The 15,208-nt window shown below is 47.3% G+C and overlaps 1 protein-coding gene across 1 annotated transcript in view; it reads right to left on the bottom strand.

Annotated features, from left to right (window-relative positions):
* The window catches only part of DEPDC5 (DEP domain containing 5, GATOR1 subcomplex subunit), a 141,116-nt gene that overhangs the window by 7,300 nt on the left and 118,608 nt on the right, over positions 1–15,208 (bottom strand). Inside the window, exons 34-40 of the mRNA XM_006147962.3 lie at positions 14,397–14,551; positions 12,871–12,948; positions 12,253–12,385; positions 9,609–9,717; positions 7,663–7,890; positions 4,759–4,928; positions 620–791 (exon numbers count right to left, since the gene is read on the bottom strand). Of these exons, the coding sequence (XP_006148024.1) occupies positions 620–791; positions 4,759–4,928; positions 7,663–7,890; positions 9,609–9,717; positions 12,253–12,385; positions 12,871–12,948; positions 14,397–14,551 (1,045 nt within the window). The remainder of the gene's footprint in view (positions 1–619; positions 792–4,758; positions 4,929–7,662; positions 7,891–9,608; positions 9,718–12,252; positions 12,386–12,870; positions 12,949–14,396; positions 14,552–15,208) is intronic.

Genomic DNA, 15,208 nt, shown 5'->3' with positions numbered 1-15,208 from the left:
TGGTAGTTACGCTGCCTAAGTAGAGCTCTCCCTTGCTCTCTCCTGCAGCCGCCCTCGAGGGCTGCTGGGCAGGCCTGGGCAGTGGGTCAGGCTGGCCCATGTGCTTCCAGATAGACAACCTGTCCTGGTGGGACGGGTTCTCATCTGGGTTCCCCTGTCCCCCAAGCCTCCTCTGGCTCTACTTTGTCTTCCTTGAGATGCAGGACTCGAGTCACAAGCATCGTTTCAGGAGCTGACAACCACAAAAGAATACTGTTTTCTGTTCTGTTTTTGATATCCCCCTTTTTGGACCTCTGTGTAAAACACAGCAGAACATGCCAACCTCCTGTCAGGTTCAAATCTCTGCAGCCCTTACCAGTTAGGCTGGAGCATGTACAAAATGGGCAAGGCAGCTCTAGACACTCCCGTGTCAGGAATAAAGAATTCGTGGTTCAGAGGCATCGAGTGCTTTGGCCAGGGTACCCAGCTACTCAGTGAGGCATGAGGATTAAAACCCAAATCCTTTTGGCCCTTCTTTGAAAGGCTAGCATGGGGAAATGAGACCACCAGAAAGCTATCCTCGGTGGGGGCAGGAGTCCTATTCATGGAGACGAAACCTCCAGCGACGAGTATCTCTTACTATCAAACAGGTGCTCGCTGCCCTCCTTGAGCAAACAGCTGACGTTGAGCGGGATGAAGAGCTGGGCTCGAAGAGGGTCGCCGTACAGGTAACTGGGCAGCGCAAAAGGACCCTCCAAAACCGGGACCAACAAAAAGCCACAGGAGGTAGCTTTTCGGTGCCAACCTTGGACCTGGTGGAAAGTACAGAAACAAACAGAATCAGCTCGGAGTTCTTTCAGATAAGAGAGAGCACTTCCCAGAGGGACCTTCCTGGAGCAGCAGCGCGCAGAGAGATCGGCGGGTTCATTGCTTCACGTGCGTGGGCTTCAGACCTGGGCAGGAGAAAGCATGCTTTAACTTCCTGAGGAGTACTCGAAAAACTGAGTTGGGCACACAGCTCCTCGTCACGGCCTCAGCTTCCGCAGCTTCAGCGTTTCTTCTGGAAGGAATGGACTGGAGACAGCTGAAACTCTCCTGTTCTATGCGTGTTAGAGAAAGGTCACAGGATATCGGCTACGTCCTTCTAATTTTGTCCTTTATCAGGAATTTAAGAAGTCCAAAGTATCGAGTAGGAAAATAATCCACTCAGGCTGGCTCAAAGGAACATGACGTAGGGTGGGAGATGACTGTGGTGGCCTCTGGCCAGAAGCGATAAGGCCTGACCTGGCAGAATGAGAGCCGCTCTCTGAAAACTCCCTAAGTCATCTGCCTGAAGACCAAGAGCAAACGTTACTGGGGCATAAAGACAAACTTCCTACCACTGATGTTTTCTTAGGGAATGGTGACAATTTTCAAGTTCTTGAGATACTTTTTTTTAAACACAAAACTCATTGAATTGAAAAAAAAATAATAAAAAGCAGGGATGCATTTATTTAAAAAAAAATACGGTTTGGGTCATACCTTCACTTGAACAAATACAACAAATTGGAGATCTTTTTTAGCTTTTCTCTTTGAAACATCCATAACAACAGTACAAGAAAAATTTCAAAATAAAGATTCAAGTTTGGCCAAAATAATCCCTAAGGCCTAGTCAAACAAGCTTTTTATTTTACATAATATTTATCCTAATAAAAAAATTTTATAACAAATATGAATATAGCCTTAAAATAATAATATATATTAGAGAACATTAAATAAACAAACAAATGGGCCAGCCAATGGTGTGGTGGTTGAGGAAGCTGGATCCCACATGGCTGACTACAGGTTCAAGTCCTAGACCCAGCGGCTTGAGAGGCACATCAGGTGTGTGTATGTAAAATGCAGAGAGGAGAATGGAGGAGAAGGGATTACAGCATGGCCGCAGGCCTTAGGATGAGCTGGAAAAGCACCTGGGGGGTGCTTTCTTACTCTCTCTCGCTCTCCCCCTCCTTCTCTCCACCTTTCTCTGGCAGATGCATGCACACTATGGCAAGTTGGAAAGAAAAAACAAACAAACAAACAAAAAACCCAAGAAAATGATAAAGGGAGTAGCAGCTCTTGGTGGGTTTTTCATGAACAGATGTGAAAATGTACTTTTTAAAGACAGTTGCTAAATTCCCTCTGAGGAAATAAACACTCCCTTCCTGCCCAACGGCAACCGTCCGTGTGTGTCCGTGACAGCTGCAGTGGCATTGTTTTGTGATTTGGTTATCTGGCAGGGCCTGCAAGGACAACATGTACATTTGTTGGGTCAGAGGGTTAATTGTGCCTGGAAGGAGTGGTCACCCCAGTGTCAGTCAGCTGGGGAAGAGCTGGTGTCCCCTGAAGGCTGAGCAGGATGAGCAACTGGGTGACGTTACTGATCTGTACTTTAAGGAGGTTCCTCTGATGAGTGGCTTTCTGTAGGAGGGGTCTTTGGGGATGCTAGTGCTATATGGAGGTAGACTATGGCTGGGGAGGTAGACCATGGCTGGGGAGGTAGACCATGACTGGGGAGGTAGACCATGGCTGGGCAGGCAGAGGTGCGGACAAACCCCTTCCCCAGGACACCCTGTCTTGTGGAGTGAAACAGGGCCTATGAGTCCTGAACCTGAAACATGGCCAGCCAAGGCTGTGCTCATCTCGCTCTGGTCATCTCTCAGCTATCAGTAAGCTCTCCGCACCTTCCAGCTGCGTGCAGCTGTGCAGTGAGATGCTTGGGCTGGTGTTGGAGGGGAGCAGGGCTCAACTGCAGTCGCAGGAAGACATTCTTTGTGGCTGAATTAGACTGTATAACGGGGTGGCAGACTGTACAGACAGTAGGGGGAGCTCCTAGGAAATACTGACTGACAGGGTAAGGGGGGCTTATCCCACAGGCCCCGGGACTTGGGATGGGGTGTGGCTAGGGTGGCTTCTTAGTGCCGGAACAATGAACTGTCTGATTAGAAGCAAGCCAGGATGAACTAGAAGGAGCACAGACAGACAGGAAGACTGGTTTAAACAGGGCTTCTCAACTTCGGCACTTGTCTTTTGGGGCTGGTTAATTTTTTGCTGTAGAGGCTGTTCTGAGCATAGCGGGATAAGAAGAAGCATCCCTGGTCTCTACCTACTACATGTCAGTAACGCTCCCTTACCATTTGCAAAAAAGCAAAAATATCTCTATTGCCAAGTAACCCTGGGGGCAAGAGCACCCCTAGTTGAGGAGCACTGGGTTAAGAGTTGATGTCCATTAACAGAGGATTGGCTAGGGCCAGCAGGGGGCATGGTGGCCAAGGTGCCGGACTCCCATATGGCCCACTATGTTTTGAGTTCCAGACTTGGTAGCTTGCTTTCTCAAACTCCCTCTTTCTCTCCCTTCAGTCAATTTTTTTTTTAAGTAGTAATAATAAATAAAATGAAATAATTCTTAAAAACAAATGAACAAAGAACCCTAGAGAACTGGCTAAGTAAACTACGGTACAAACTCTTCCAAAGCCCTTAAAAACAATGAGGCAAAACAAAAACAAAAACAAACTAACAAGACATATTTATTTGTCCTAAAAAAAAAAAGACATATTTATTTATCCAGATGGAAGATATATAGGTAAGGGGAAATGTGATATAAACAGCATATATCCCATGCTACTATCTCGGGGAGGGGGAGGGAGTAACATTTAAAAAATTACTACTTTTATTCATTTAATATGATTCAGTATTTTTATTTTAGGATTTCTTATTTACATTTAACTGTTGTGCATGCATAGACTCTTTCTGGAAGGACTCAGTAAAGTAGTAAGGGTGACTTCTTTTACATGGGAATAATAAGAATAAATCAACTTTTTGCTCTAGACCAGTGATTCTCAACAGGAGGCAACACCCCGCTGCCTGGGTACATGTGACAATATCTGGCAACATTTTTGGTTAGCACTGCTGGGGAGGTCTACTGGTATTTAATGGGCAGAAGCTGGGAGTGTTGCTCAATGTCTCACAATGCACAGGCTGGCCCCCTACAGCAGAAATGACCCCAAATGTCAGAAGTGGTTGAGAAACTCTTTTTACTGAATTTTCCCCCTTTGTTTTTAATGTTTTAAAAGGCTAGTCCAGGGACCAGCAGTTAGTGTAATGGCAATATCACTGGACTCCCATGTAGTCGCCCACGGTTTGCATCCCGGACTCGGTGGCTTAAAACTCATGCTGGGCATGTGTGCGTATGTGCCCAAGATCCCGAGAGGAGAACGGAGAAGGGATTGCGGTGTGGCCATCTCCCTTGGGGGACGATTTCTCGCTTTCTGTCTCTCTGTCTCTGTCTGTCTGGCAAGCGCACGCATCCTATAGCAAAAACCTCTAAATATATATAATATATAAATATATATATTATAATTATATATATATATAAAAGGCTAGTCCAATAGTATGGGTAAAAGATAATAGGAGCCTGGGTTAATTGGGGCTAGCAGATAGTGTAGAGTTATGTCTCTGGGCTCCCACATGGCCAACTGTAGTTCAAGGCCTGGACCTGGTGGTTTGAAAACCATCCTGGGTGCATGTGTGTGCATTCTCAAGATCCTAGGAAGAGAATGGAGAAGGGATTGTGGTGTGGTCATCCCCCTGGGGTGATTCTCACTTTTCCTCTCTGTCTCTCTCCGGCAAGCGCACTGTCGCAAAAAATCTCTAATTAATAAATAAAAATAAATAAATAAAAGTGACATGAACCTCTAAAAGTGTCCATACCCCTCTGCAACAACAGCCAAAGGCCCAACCAACTCACAGAAAGGTTCTCACCATCTCGAAGAGCACCGCAGCGGTCACTGCCATCCAGTGCAGCTTAATCTCGAAGGCTGCATTCAGGGAGAAGTTGCCATGGTAATAACAGCTGCACCACTCCAGCCGGTCTGTGCGGTTGTTCACATCGACATCCAGGGTCACCGTCCTCTGCTCTGGGACAGTGGCAGCTGAACCAGCCCACAGGAGGGGCCCCAAGAGAGGGAAAAGGAGGAGTGGAATGAGAAAGAAGAACAAAACATCTGAGCACCCACATGAAGGTACCAGATTCTAGAAGTTTTCTAGAAATCGCCTAGTCCCTGGGCTTCTCAAACACTGTGCAAAGGATCAGGTAACAAATATTTTAAATTTCATGGGACATAAGATTTCTGTTGAAATAACTCCACCCCTGTCATTTACAATGCAAACAAATGGGTTCAGCTATGCTCCAATAAAACTTTATTAAGACAAATGGATTTTTAGGACGGTGACACTAATACCTAACATTATACGTTTTATTAAACCCACAGAATGTACAACATCTGAGTGAATCCCAGTGTAAACCATGGGCTGGGGTTTACATTGGGGTAAACACAGATGTCAACAGAGGTTCATGGATTTTAATAAATGAACCACTTTGGCAAAGGGTGTTTATGTTGGGAGAGGCTGAGTGCATGTGGGAAAAAGGATGTATGGATATTTTCTACTAGATTTTTCCATGAACCTGAAACAGATTTAAAAAAATATAATCTAGAGGATAGCAGATGGCATGGTAGTTGAGGAGCTGGACTCCCACATGTGGTTTAAGCCTTGGACCTGGCAGCTTGAAAATCCTGTCAGGCATGTGTGCATGCATGCCCAAAATCTCAAGGGAAGAATGGAGAAGGGATTGCGGCATAGCCATCTTCTGTAGGGGATGATCTCTCACTTTCCCTCTCACTGTCTCAGTCTCTCTCTGGTGAGTGCATACGCCATATGGCAAAAACCTTTTAAAAATAAATAAAAATCATTGGCAGGTGGCATGGAGGTTAAGGTCCTGGATCCCACACAGCCATCTGCATGGGCTGAGTCCCAGATTCTATGGCTTGAAAATCATGCCAGGTGCATGTGCGTGCACGCCCAAAATCCTTAAAGAAGGGATTGTGGCATGGCCACCCACCCGGGGGGCGATTTCTCTCTCTCTGTCTCTCTGGTGAATGCATGTGCCCTATCACAAAAACTAAACTAAACTTAAATACAATCTATCATAAAACAAATAGTACGCTATATTTGGCTAGTTAAACTATAGTCTCCCTTAATCTAACTCAACCCCTTCATTTACAGAGAAGGAAACAGCGACCCACCAAGGAAGATGCCTTGGCCAAGATCACAGAGTCAGAATCTCAACCAGCCTGAACCTCAGATCTTCTGATTTCAGTGACATGTGAAGGGATGGGACGAGTTTCACAGACCTCAGTGAGTCAGTCTGGATGTTCTGGTTTCGATTCTATGAAACCTCAAAGAAGCTTAGCGCTCTGTGTCATCATCATTGCGCTGCTCAAGGATTCGAGGTCAGTACCAAACCTGCTCACTTATCCAGGACCCCTGCTCAGAAATCCTGCTCATCTCAAGACTTAGAGATGGCTCAGACAATCCGCCTGAAGTGAGAGCTCTGCCTGGGCGTTGCCAGACCTGGGGCTACTATAAACTATGACCCACCCCCCTCATCTGCCCCTGCCCGCAACTGTTCATTCAATGATCTTTCTTCATCTGTAATGGTCAGCTTAGTTCTGGGTCCTGCAGGTAAAGGCCCTGCATGGCTTTTCTCACTGACAAAGATGAAATGACTCTTGAGCAAGTTTCATGTGATTCTGTCGGAGGCAGAGGAGCTATGTCTAGGAAACTGGGATTGAGCTGCTAGGTGTACGGCTTGTCATTCTCTCAAAAGCTAGGACACAGGCTGGCCATACGGCCTAGTGGTTAAAGGAGCCAGATTCCACATGGCTGGCTCCGTGGTTTGAGTCCCAGATGTAGCAGCTTGAGAAGCACACTGGACACAGGGTGTATGTGTGTCTGGATCCCAACAGGATGGAGTGGGGACTGCAGTGTGACCACTGTCCACAGTGGGTGCTTTCTCCCTCCCTCCCTGTCTCCTGTGAGTGCAGGCGTCCTCTGGATTGTGGTGTGGCCATACCCCCACGGGTGATTGCACACCTTCTGTCTCTGTTTCTCTGTGAAAGTGGCAAGGAAACTGATGGAAAAAATTACACATAGGTATCAACTTTTTTTTACATCGAAATAAACTCATACTTTAATTCCATTTTTCTATAAGCATTTTGAAGATCTCTCATATTTTCTAAAGTCTATCATGTCTTAATTCCCCGGTTTTGTCCTTCGAAGCAGAGGCCCTGTCTCCTACCAGAGATCACCACCTCCCAGTAGCTGGTATTTACCCCATCACAGAGCTGCAGAAACAGCGATAGGAGGAAGAGTTTCAGTTACACCCTTCAGCTCTAGCGCTTGGGGAGGAAGTCGGGAGGGAAGATTCATTCTCAGCACTGTGCGTCTGGAATGAACGACCTTTTAGGTTCCTTCCTCTTCTGAGATCCTAGGACACCATTGTTCTAGAGAAGGCCTCTGGCAGGGGCTGCCCTGTAGTGAGCACCAGTGCACAGCTCACCTCTTGTGTCCTGTGGGGCTCTCGGGAAAAGGGGCCATGCTTTCTAAGCTCTCCAGTCCATGCAGGTTTGGCAGCACGCTCTGACTGGAGAGGTGCTAAGTGCTGCCTGTCGGTGAGGACAACAATGAAGCTAGACACTCAGCCAGCGGCTGACAGCAAGGGAGCCCACAGTGCTGACAGCCACAGGGGCTCTCATCCCAAACCACAGGGCATCGTTCCCGGGCTGCCGCCCTCCCCCAGCCTCCACTCAGGTTGGCCACTTATACCTAAAAGTGCAGCTGCCTGACTCCGTCCTCCAAAGCTGCGGCTGAAGGAGCTGTGCCGGCTTGCGTAAGAGGCTGGCCGACTGGGCAGCCAGGGCAGGAGGAAGGCGGGGATCTCGGAGTGCAAGAGCTCTTCCACCACGAAGGCCACCTCAAACCACTTGCGCTGGAAGCTGGCAAAGTCATCCACCCCTGCCGTGTGCCAGGTGGTGGCAGGCTGCTGCAAGGCCACTGGGAAAACAGGGACACAAGGAGCCTTAGCACGATGCTCAGTTACTGACACGAGCCAACGTGGAGGAACCTGCAAACACTGTATTGAGTGAAAGGAGCCAACCATGAAAAGCCACAGAGTCTGTGATTCCATTTACATGAAATGCCTGCATTAGGCAAAGCCATAGAGACGGAACGTGGGTTAGTGGTTGCCAGGGGGTGGGAAGAGGCGGAGCTGGGGCGGATGCTCATGGGTAGGAGGTTTCCTTTCGGGGAGATGAAACTAGATAAAGGTGCTGGTTGTACAACACCGTGACTATATAAGACACCCCTCAACTGTTCACTTTGTAATGGTTAATTTTATGTTACTTGAATTAAAACGAGGTTTTTAATCCTCAGTTTCACCTCTCTAATTTCAGGGCATATGGCGGCAACCTGGTTTCTTTCAACTCGAAGGTAAACTAGGTATCCGCTTGTCAAACCCAGAACTAGCGGGAAGAGGTGATGCCGAGCACAGCGGTGGCTGCGGGGAAGATAACCTGCACAAATCCACGTCTGACATCGGACCAGAGAGCACCCTGAATGGCACACGCTGCTTTTACCTCATGAACAACCTCTCGAATTCAGAGGTGGAGAGACCGCTGTGTGAGGGGTGTCAGTCACTTCCCGTCAAGCTTCCCATGTGGTCCAGGTGGACTGAAGACGCTGGTCTGAACTCTGGGTATTTACAGAGATCGGCGTGCCAGCGCTGACCCATGCTAGAAATGGCTGCCCTCCGGGAAAGTGCTCTCTCTCTCTCTCTCTCTCTCTCTCTGTGTGTGTGTGTGTGTGTGTGTGTGTGTGTGTGTAACGCTCTCCAGAAGGTCTCACTGTGCTGCAATTCTCCTGCCTCAGCCTCCTGAGTAGCTGGGAATACAAGCACGCACCATCAGGCCTGGTGTTTGGGGGCGCTGGGAATCAGACCCAAGCCTCCCACATGGCCTCAACCTGCTGAGCAGCCGTAGGAAGTGTACATGACTGTGGCTGGGTCCTTTCTCTCATTAAAAATTAATAATGAGGACCAGCAGTTAGCATAATGGCTATGTCGCTGGACTCCCACATAGTCGACTGCGGTTCGCGTCCCAGACCCGGTGGCTTAAACTCACGCTGGGCGCATGTGTGTGCATGCCCAAGATCCTGAGAGGAGAATGGAGGAGAAGGGATTGCAGCGTGGCCATCCCCCCTGGGGGGTGATTTCTCGCTTTCTATCTCTCTGTCTGTCTGGCGAGCGCATGCGCCCTATAGCAAAAACCTCTCCAAAAAAAAAAGAAAAAAGAAAAAAATAATAATAAAAAACATATATCTTGGCAATGTTGCTAGGACTTGATTGTCTCCCCAGGGGAAGAAATTAAATCTGGAGATCTGCAAGTGAAAAGTGCTGTAAGTTGCAGGTTGGAGCCCTCTTGTTACATCAGCAGCACTTGTGCTGGGCAGAGGTGGAGTGCCACAATGACCCACAGGGACTGCCTCACACCAGGGCCCTCGGCCTCTTTTAGGGTTACCTCCCACCCACACTGTACTTAAACTTTTGTCACTGTGCTACGATGACATCAAGCACAGAGGCTCAGGGAGCCCGACAGGTCTACCCGTTTAGGATGCAAAGTTATACAGGGAGTTTAAGAGCCACCATCATGCTAGAGAGAACGTCACCAGGAAGAACACCCGCTCCTCGCAGACAACCACATTTGCTCGGCTCTGACCTCGGTCGGGCTCTTTGTCCATTACTATCTTGTAGAAATAGAAGCCGTAGATGAAGGTCCGCCAGGCTTCGCCAGACGCATGCGTGATGAGCTGTTCTTCTAGCATTTTCTAGGAGAGACATTGAGACACTGAAATTCCTGCAGAGGAACATCTTAGAGGGGTAGCCCTCAGTCATGCCCTGGAGTCAAGGGGGGGATGGAAGCACTGAGGAGACCCTACTCCCACACCCCGTTAGACTTGATTGCTTTATGTTAACTGTTGTACCTGGTGTAATTTACATCGTAACATGTAAGCACATATTATAGTATCATAAATACTTCAAACACACAGAAAAAATATAGAGAAAGTCTAGGCATACCTCTGTTCAGACTGAGCAAATTTACCATTTTACTATATTTATTAAATAAATAATAATAATCTTGGGTTAGTCCCATGTCTTTGTGGTTAAGGGAGACAGATCCAGCATGGCTTGTTTCAATCCCAGCCCTGCTGGCTTGAAAACAGACCAGACACATGTGTGTACATACCCCAAATCCCAGAAGGACAGAGAAATCGAGAAGAAGGGATTGTGGTATGACCATGACCCACTGGGGGGTACTTTCTCTCTCTCCTTCTTTCCAGCTAGCATATATATACATGCTTTCTGGCAATTAAAAAAAAAAAAAAGCTCTAAGGACTCTCCCAAGTTCCATTTTTTCTTTCTCCTCGAAATAAATTGCTACTAGGGCTGGCAGGTGGCATGGTGGTTGAAGGAGCTGGATTCCCACATGGCCAACTGTGGTTCGGGTCCCAGACCTGGAGGCTTGCTTTCTTGCTTTCCTTCTCCCTCACCCCCATCTCTGTGTGGTCAAATTTGAAATATAATAACAAATGGAATTAAATAAATAATTCTAAAAAATAAATAAATCGCTACTGTAATCTGTAATGTTATTCTCACATACATTTTAAATGATTACATAGCCAAGAATTGATAAAGAATATGAGGTATCTTTATGAGATTTCAAATACTATATAATTTTGCAAATTGGTTTCTCAGTCCACATCATGCTTCTGACATTTATCTGTGTGGTTATCTGTATCTTCAGTTCATTCATTTTAACTACTCTGCAGCATTATGTATGAAGAAGAAAAGAGCATTCTCAGGGAGGTTGGAGGGCATAAGGTTACCAGGGAAAGGCTATGCAAAAATAGTGCATCAAGATCCTTAAAGAGAGAAGGAAAGATCGCCTGTTTATTCAAATCAGTTATGGATTTTACACTTCAGTGACGACAACCCAGCAAATGGTACTGATTTCCAGGGAGCTCTGTATTCACAGGAGGGCATGAACTAGCTCAGCCAACTAGACCTTCTCCAGTCCTGTCCTCTCATGGTTAATTCCAGCTCTGAAGAATGTAATTAACATCAGCAAGTGGGGGCTAGACAGGGGCACAGCGGTAAAATACAGTCTCTGCAAGGCTGACCCACACGGGAGGTTCCCGATTCAAGACCTCCCTGAGTATGCCAGCCACACGTGTGCCCATGATTCATGGGTAGCTGAGGCTGGGGGTGGATTACGGCATCAAGACCCTGTTGCAGAGGCTGTCTCAGTCTCTCTCTGTGACTCTCTAACCTACAAAATAAATAAGCAAAACCTTTTTCTTTTTTTTTTTTTTTAAACAGATTTTTGCTATAGGACACGTGCACGTGGTGGAGAGATGGAGACAAAGAAACAAAAAAAGAGAAATCACCCCCAGGAGGGAGGGCCAATTTGTAGTTCCTTCTCCTCCAGTCTCCTCCTAGGATCTTGGGCATGCATGCACATGCAGCCAGCGTGAGTTTTAAGTCACGGGGCCTGGGACTTGAACCGCAGTGGACTATGTGGGAGTCCAGCAACGTAACCATTACGCCATCTGCTGGTCCCTGAACGGAAACTTTAAAAAAATTTTAATAAGTGTCCACTAGGTGCCTATCATGTGCCAAATGACATGCTGGGCACCAGTGATATGGAAATGGACAATAAGAGGTGGCCCTAGGTCTAGGTGTGAGGCATGAGATCCATTTATTCATTCTGCTAAACCAAGGGTCCTGACACGGTAAGTAGGGGCATCACAGCCCCTGAGGACAGCCTGGAAGGCAGCCTTGGGTCTTGAATAAGCAGGTGTCAGTTATGGGAAAACAGGGAAGGTATTCCCTAAGTCTTTCACAGAGAGGAGGAGGATTGAGGCATTCCCATATGGCTGACCACAGTTCAAGTCCCTGACCTGGTGGCTTCCTTTCTTACTTTCCTTCTCTCTCTGGTCAAATTAAAATAAATTAATGAATAAATAAAATTAAAATAAATTAAAAATAAAATTAAAAAAAATCTTTCACAGAGATTTCTTGTAGCAAACTAAAAAATAATAATAAATTAAACAAACAAAAAACAAAAGTTAAAAAAAAAGGGCACAGATTGCATCCAGAACATTTCAGTCCAGAAAATAAATTCTGCCTGAGTTTGAAGTCAAAATACAGTATATTTCAATGCAAGACCTACTCTTTCAGCAATTCAAGACCAGCCTCACACATACCAAAAACAGATCCTCATCCCAACCTGCAGGTCCTGGGACCAGCCCTGGCTGCAGGGGCACCTGAGCGTTTCAACAGACCCCACCCCGCTGTCTCACCTGCATGATGTCGATCGCCATGGCCTGCGTCTGGACGCCCTCCACGTTGTTCACCAGCCAGTGCACGCCCTCGGCGCTGATGAAGCAGCTCGGCGACAGCCCCTTCTGCTCAGAGAGCAGCTGCACGCCTGTCCTGGTTCCAGCACGGTGAGCAGGGAGCAGGGTCCGTGTGTACCAGCGGTGGCAAGCAGAAAGGGAAGAGGGAAAACAAGGGACTCCTACTAAGCACTGAATACCTGAGGTGAGGACACCCGTAAAGCCATTTCTCTGTGCTATTCCTAGACCCAGACAGGACGAGAGATGGTGCTACAGGGAGAAGGGGAAGAGGGAGGAGAAGGGCAGTGACACCCTGGGAACACCGGTACTCGTCAGGCGGCACACTGGGTGCTTCGCATAATTATTTTATCTAGTTCTTATCGACGCTGTGACTTAACCGCTGTTTTTTAAAATCTCACTTTACAAACAAGGTAACAGGGGTTCAGAGAGATCAAGTCACTCGCCCGCAGTCTCATAGCATCAGGAGCAAACGAATCTTCCGAACCACACTGCCTGAGCACTACCGCGGCACATGCCTCTGGGAACCTCCTGTCCCCAGACTCAGACGTGAGGGGCACTTACGAGGGGTGCTTCATGGCTTCCAGGATCTCTGTCAGGGTGGAGGACGATGTCAAGGAGCTGGCCACCAGCTGCTGAGAGCTGTAACACAGAGCGCCCTGTCAGCAGGTCCGCAGGGCACGCACATGCACACACACACACACACACACACACACACAGTCAAGAAGACAAACACTAAACACTGCTTCATGCAGAGCTGGACACCAGTACGACACTGCCACTGAGGGTCACCTCCCAGGGGTGTCCTCCTTCCCAAGTGTACATTTCAGAAAATTTAGACAAGAGAAGTCAGCAGGTGGAGTGGCGGTTCAAGGTGCTGGATTCCCACATGGCCAACCGCAGTCTGAGTCCTGGACCTGGCGGCTTACTTTTTCCATTTCCCTTTCTCTCTCTCTCTCTTTCTGTCTCTCACTGGTCAAATTAAAAGCTAATAACAAATGGAATTAAAAAAAAATTCTTAAAAAAAAAGAAAATTTAAAAAAGAATTCATGGGGCAAGCACGTGACATGGTGGTTAAGGTGATGGATCTCACATGGCTTGATGGCTTGAAACACACACCAGGTACAAGTGCATGCGTGTTCAAAACCCTGAGAGGAGAATGGAGAAGGGATTGAGGCATGGCCATCTTCCCTGGGAAGTGATTGTTTACTTTTTCCCTCTCTGTCCAGCAAGAATATGAGCATACAGAAAAACAAAACAAAATAAAACAAAACAACAAAAAAAACTTGGCCAGCAGATGGTGTAATAGTTATGTTGCTGAACTCTCACATAGTCGACTTGGTTCAAGTCCCAGACCCAGTGGCTTAAAACCCACACTGGGTGCACGTGTATGTGTACCCAAAAAGGAACTATGGCATGGCCTTCCCCTCTGGGGAAGTGATTTCTTGCTTTCTGTCTCCCTATCTCTGTCTCTCTGGAAACCGCACACACCCTACAACAAAAATCTCTCAAAAAAAAAAAAAAAAAAAAAAAAAAAACATAAAAAACCTGAAAACAAATAAAAACTCTCAAAGCAATTGTGTGTCCAAATCTACTGCATCTCTCCTTTTAATAATGTCCTCAGGCCCGATCATTTCCAAACTCTTCCTGGACCGCTCTGGTTTTACCCAGGACCTTTCACAGGCTGCTTCATCTCATCCTGACCAGAGGATGCTGGGTGCGTGCATGGGGGACCCACGTGCCCGAGGGCTTCCCTGAGTACATGTCTACCAGGCCTGCTCAGGGAGGTGCTAGGTGTGAACCCAGGACTCTTCTCCTATGGGACCAGCTGCATTACCACTACACCACCGCCCGGAACCACTGGACTTGACACTTCCTCGTCCTTCTTGTCTCTGCAGGAAGTTCTTAGCTATCCTTTGAGGAAGGCAGGGCACAGATCCCCAGCCCCACCACATAGATGTGGGTCAGAACTGACTTACTTGCCCAGGGCCCCACAGGTGATCTGTGGCTGAGTCAGAACCTGGTCCCAAGGTTAGACTGTCCCCTACTCCCCATTCTGAATGGCCAAGTGTGGTCATTCTGAATCTTACCTGCTGTCGCTGGAGTTTGCAGAAGGGAAGCCCTGTTCTCCCACATTCTGGGGGTTCCCAGAGGTCTGGCTGTTGCCTCTGTCCACAGATTGGCCTGTGCTTACTCCCAAACTGTTACCATCCAACACTGGAGCGACAGTTTGGTCCACAGATACCTACAGGAGACTTGAAAGTTAATCCCTGGGTCCAAAGTAATCAACACGAAATACAGCAGAGAAGTTGTACTTATTTACTATTCAACAAACATTTACAATCAATCAACTAATACGAAAGAAAAACAATTGTAAAGGCTACACATATACATGGTCCTTCTCATTCTTCATCCCTGTCGGTCCCTGGGGAAAAAGCTACAGGAGATTAGAGGCCACTCCCACTCTTATGTGCTGTTTTCTGTCCGATCACCTGGCATTCTCAGCCTCCAAACCAAAGCAGATGGAGACCCATCATACAGAAAAACCTCAGGATCAAAGAACTCTGCTCAGCACTCCACTCCAACCCCAAGATGTACATTCAAGAAAAATCTTCACAGCGAGTAGAGAAATGAAATCGTTCCTTGTGAGGATGAGAAGAGAAAAAGAACACGTCTAGAGGCAAATGAGTGACTATCACAATGGGGACTCTCCATTCATCGCGCTCACCCTCGTCCACCCCAATCCTCCTTTCCTGTATCTGTCCGTGGTACAATCTGGTCTTCCAATGCCTGGGTTCAGACTTCAGAGGCATCTAACATTTAGGGCACCCTCTTACGTAAGTTAGCGATGATCAAGTCCATTTCCGGCACACAGGATGGAGAAAGGGAAACTATAACTTGC

Source organism: Tupaia chinensis, unplaced genomic scaffold, assembly GCF_000334495.1.
Source record: "Tupaia chinensis unplaced genomic scaffold, TupChi_1.0 Scaffold000226_1, whole genome shotgun sequence".
Taxonomy (NCBI): domain Eukaryota; kingdom Metazoa; phylum Chordata; class Mammalia; order Scandentia; family Tupaiidae; genus Tupaia; species Tupaia belangeri.
This window is presented reverse-complemented; position numbering and strand designations above follow the sequence as displayed.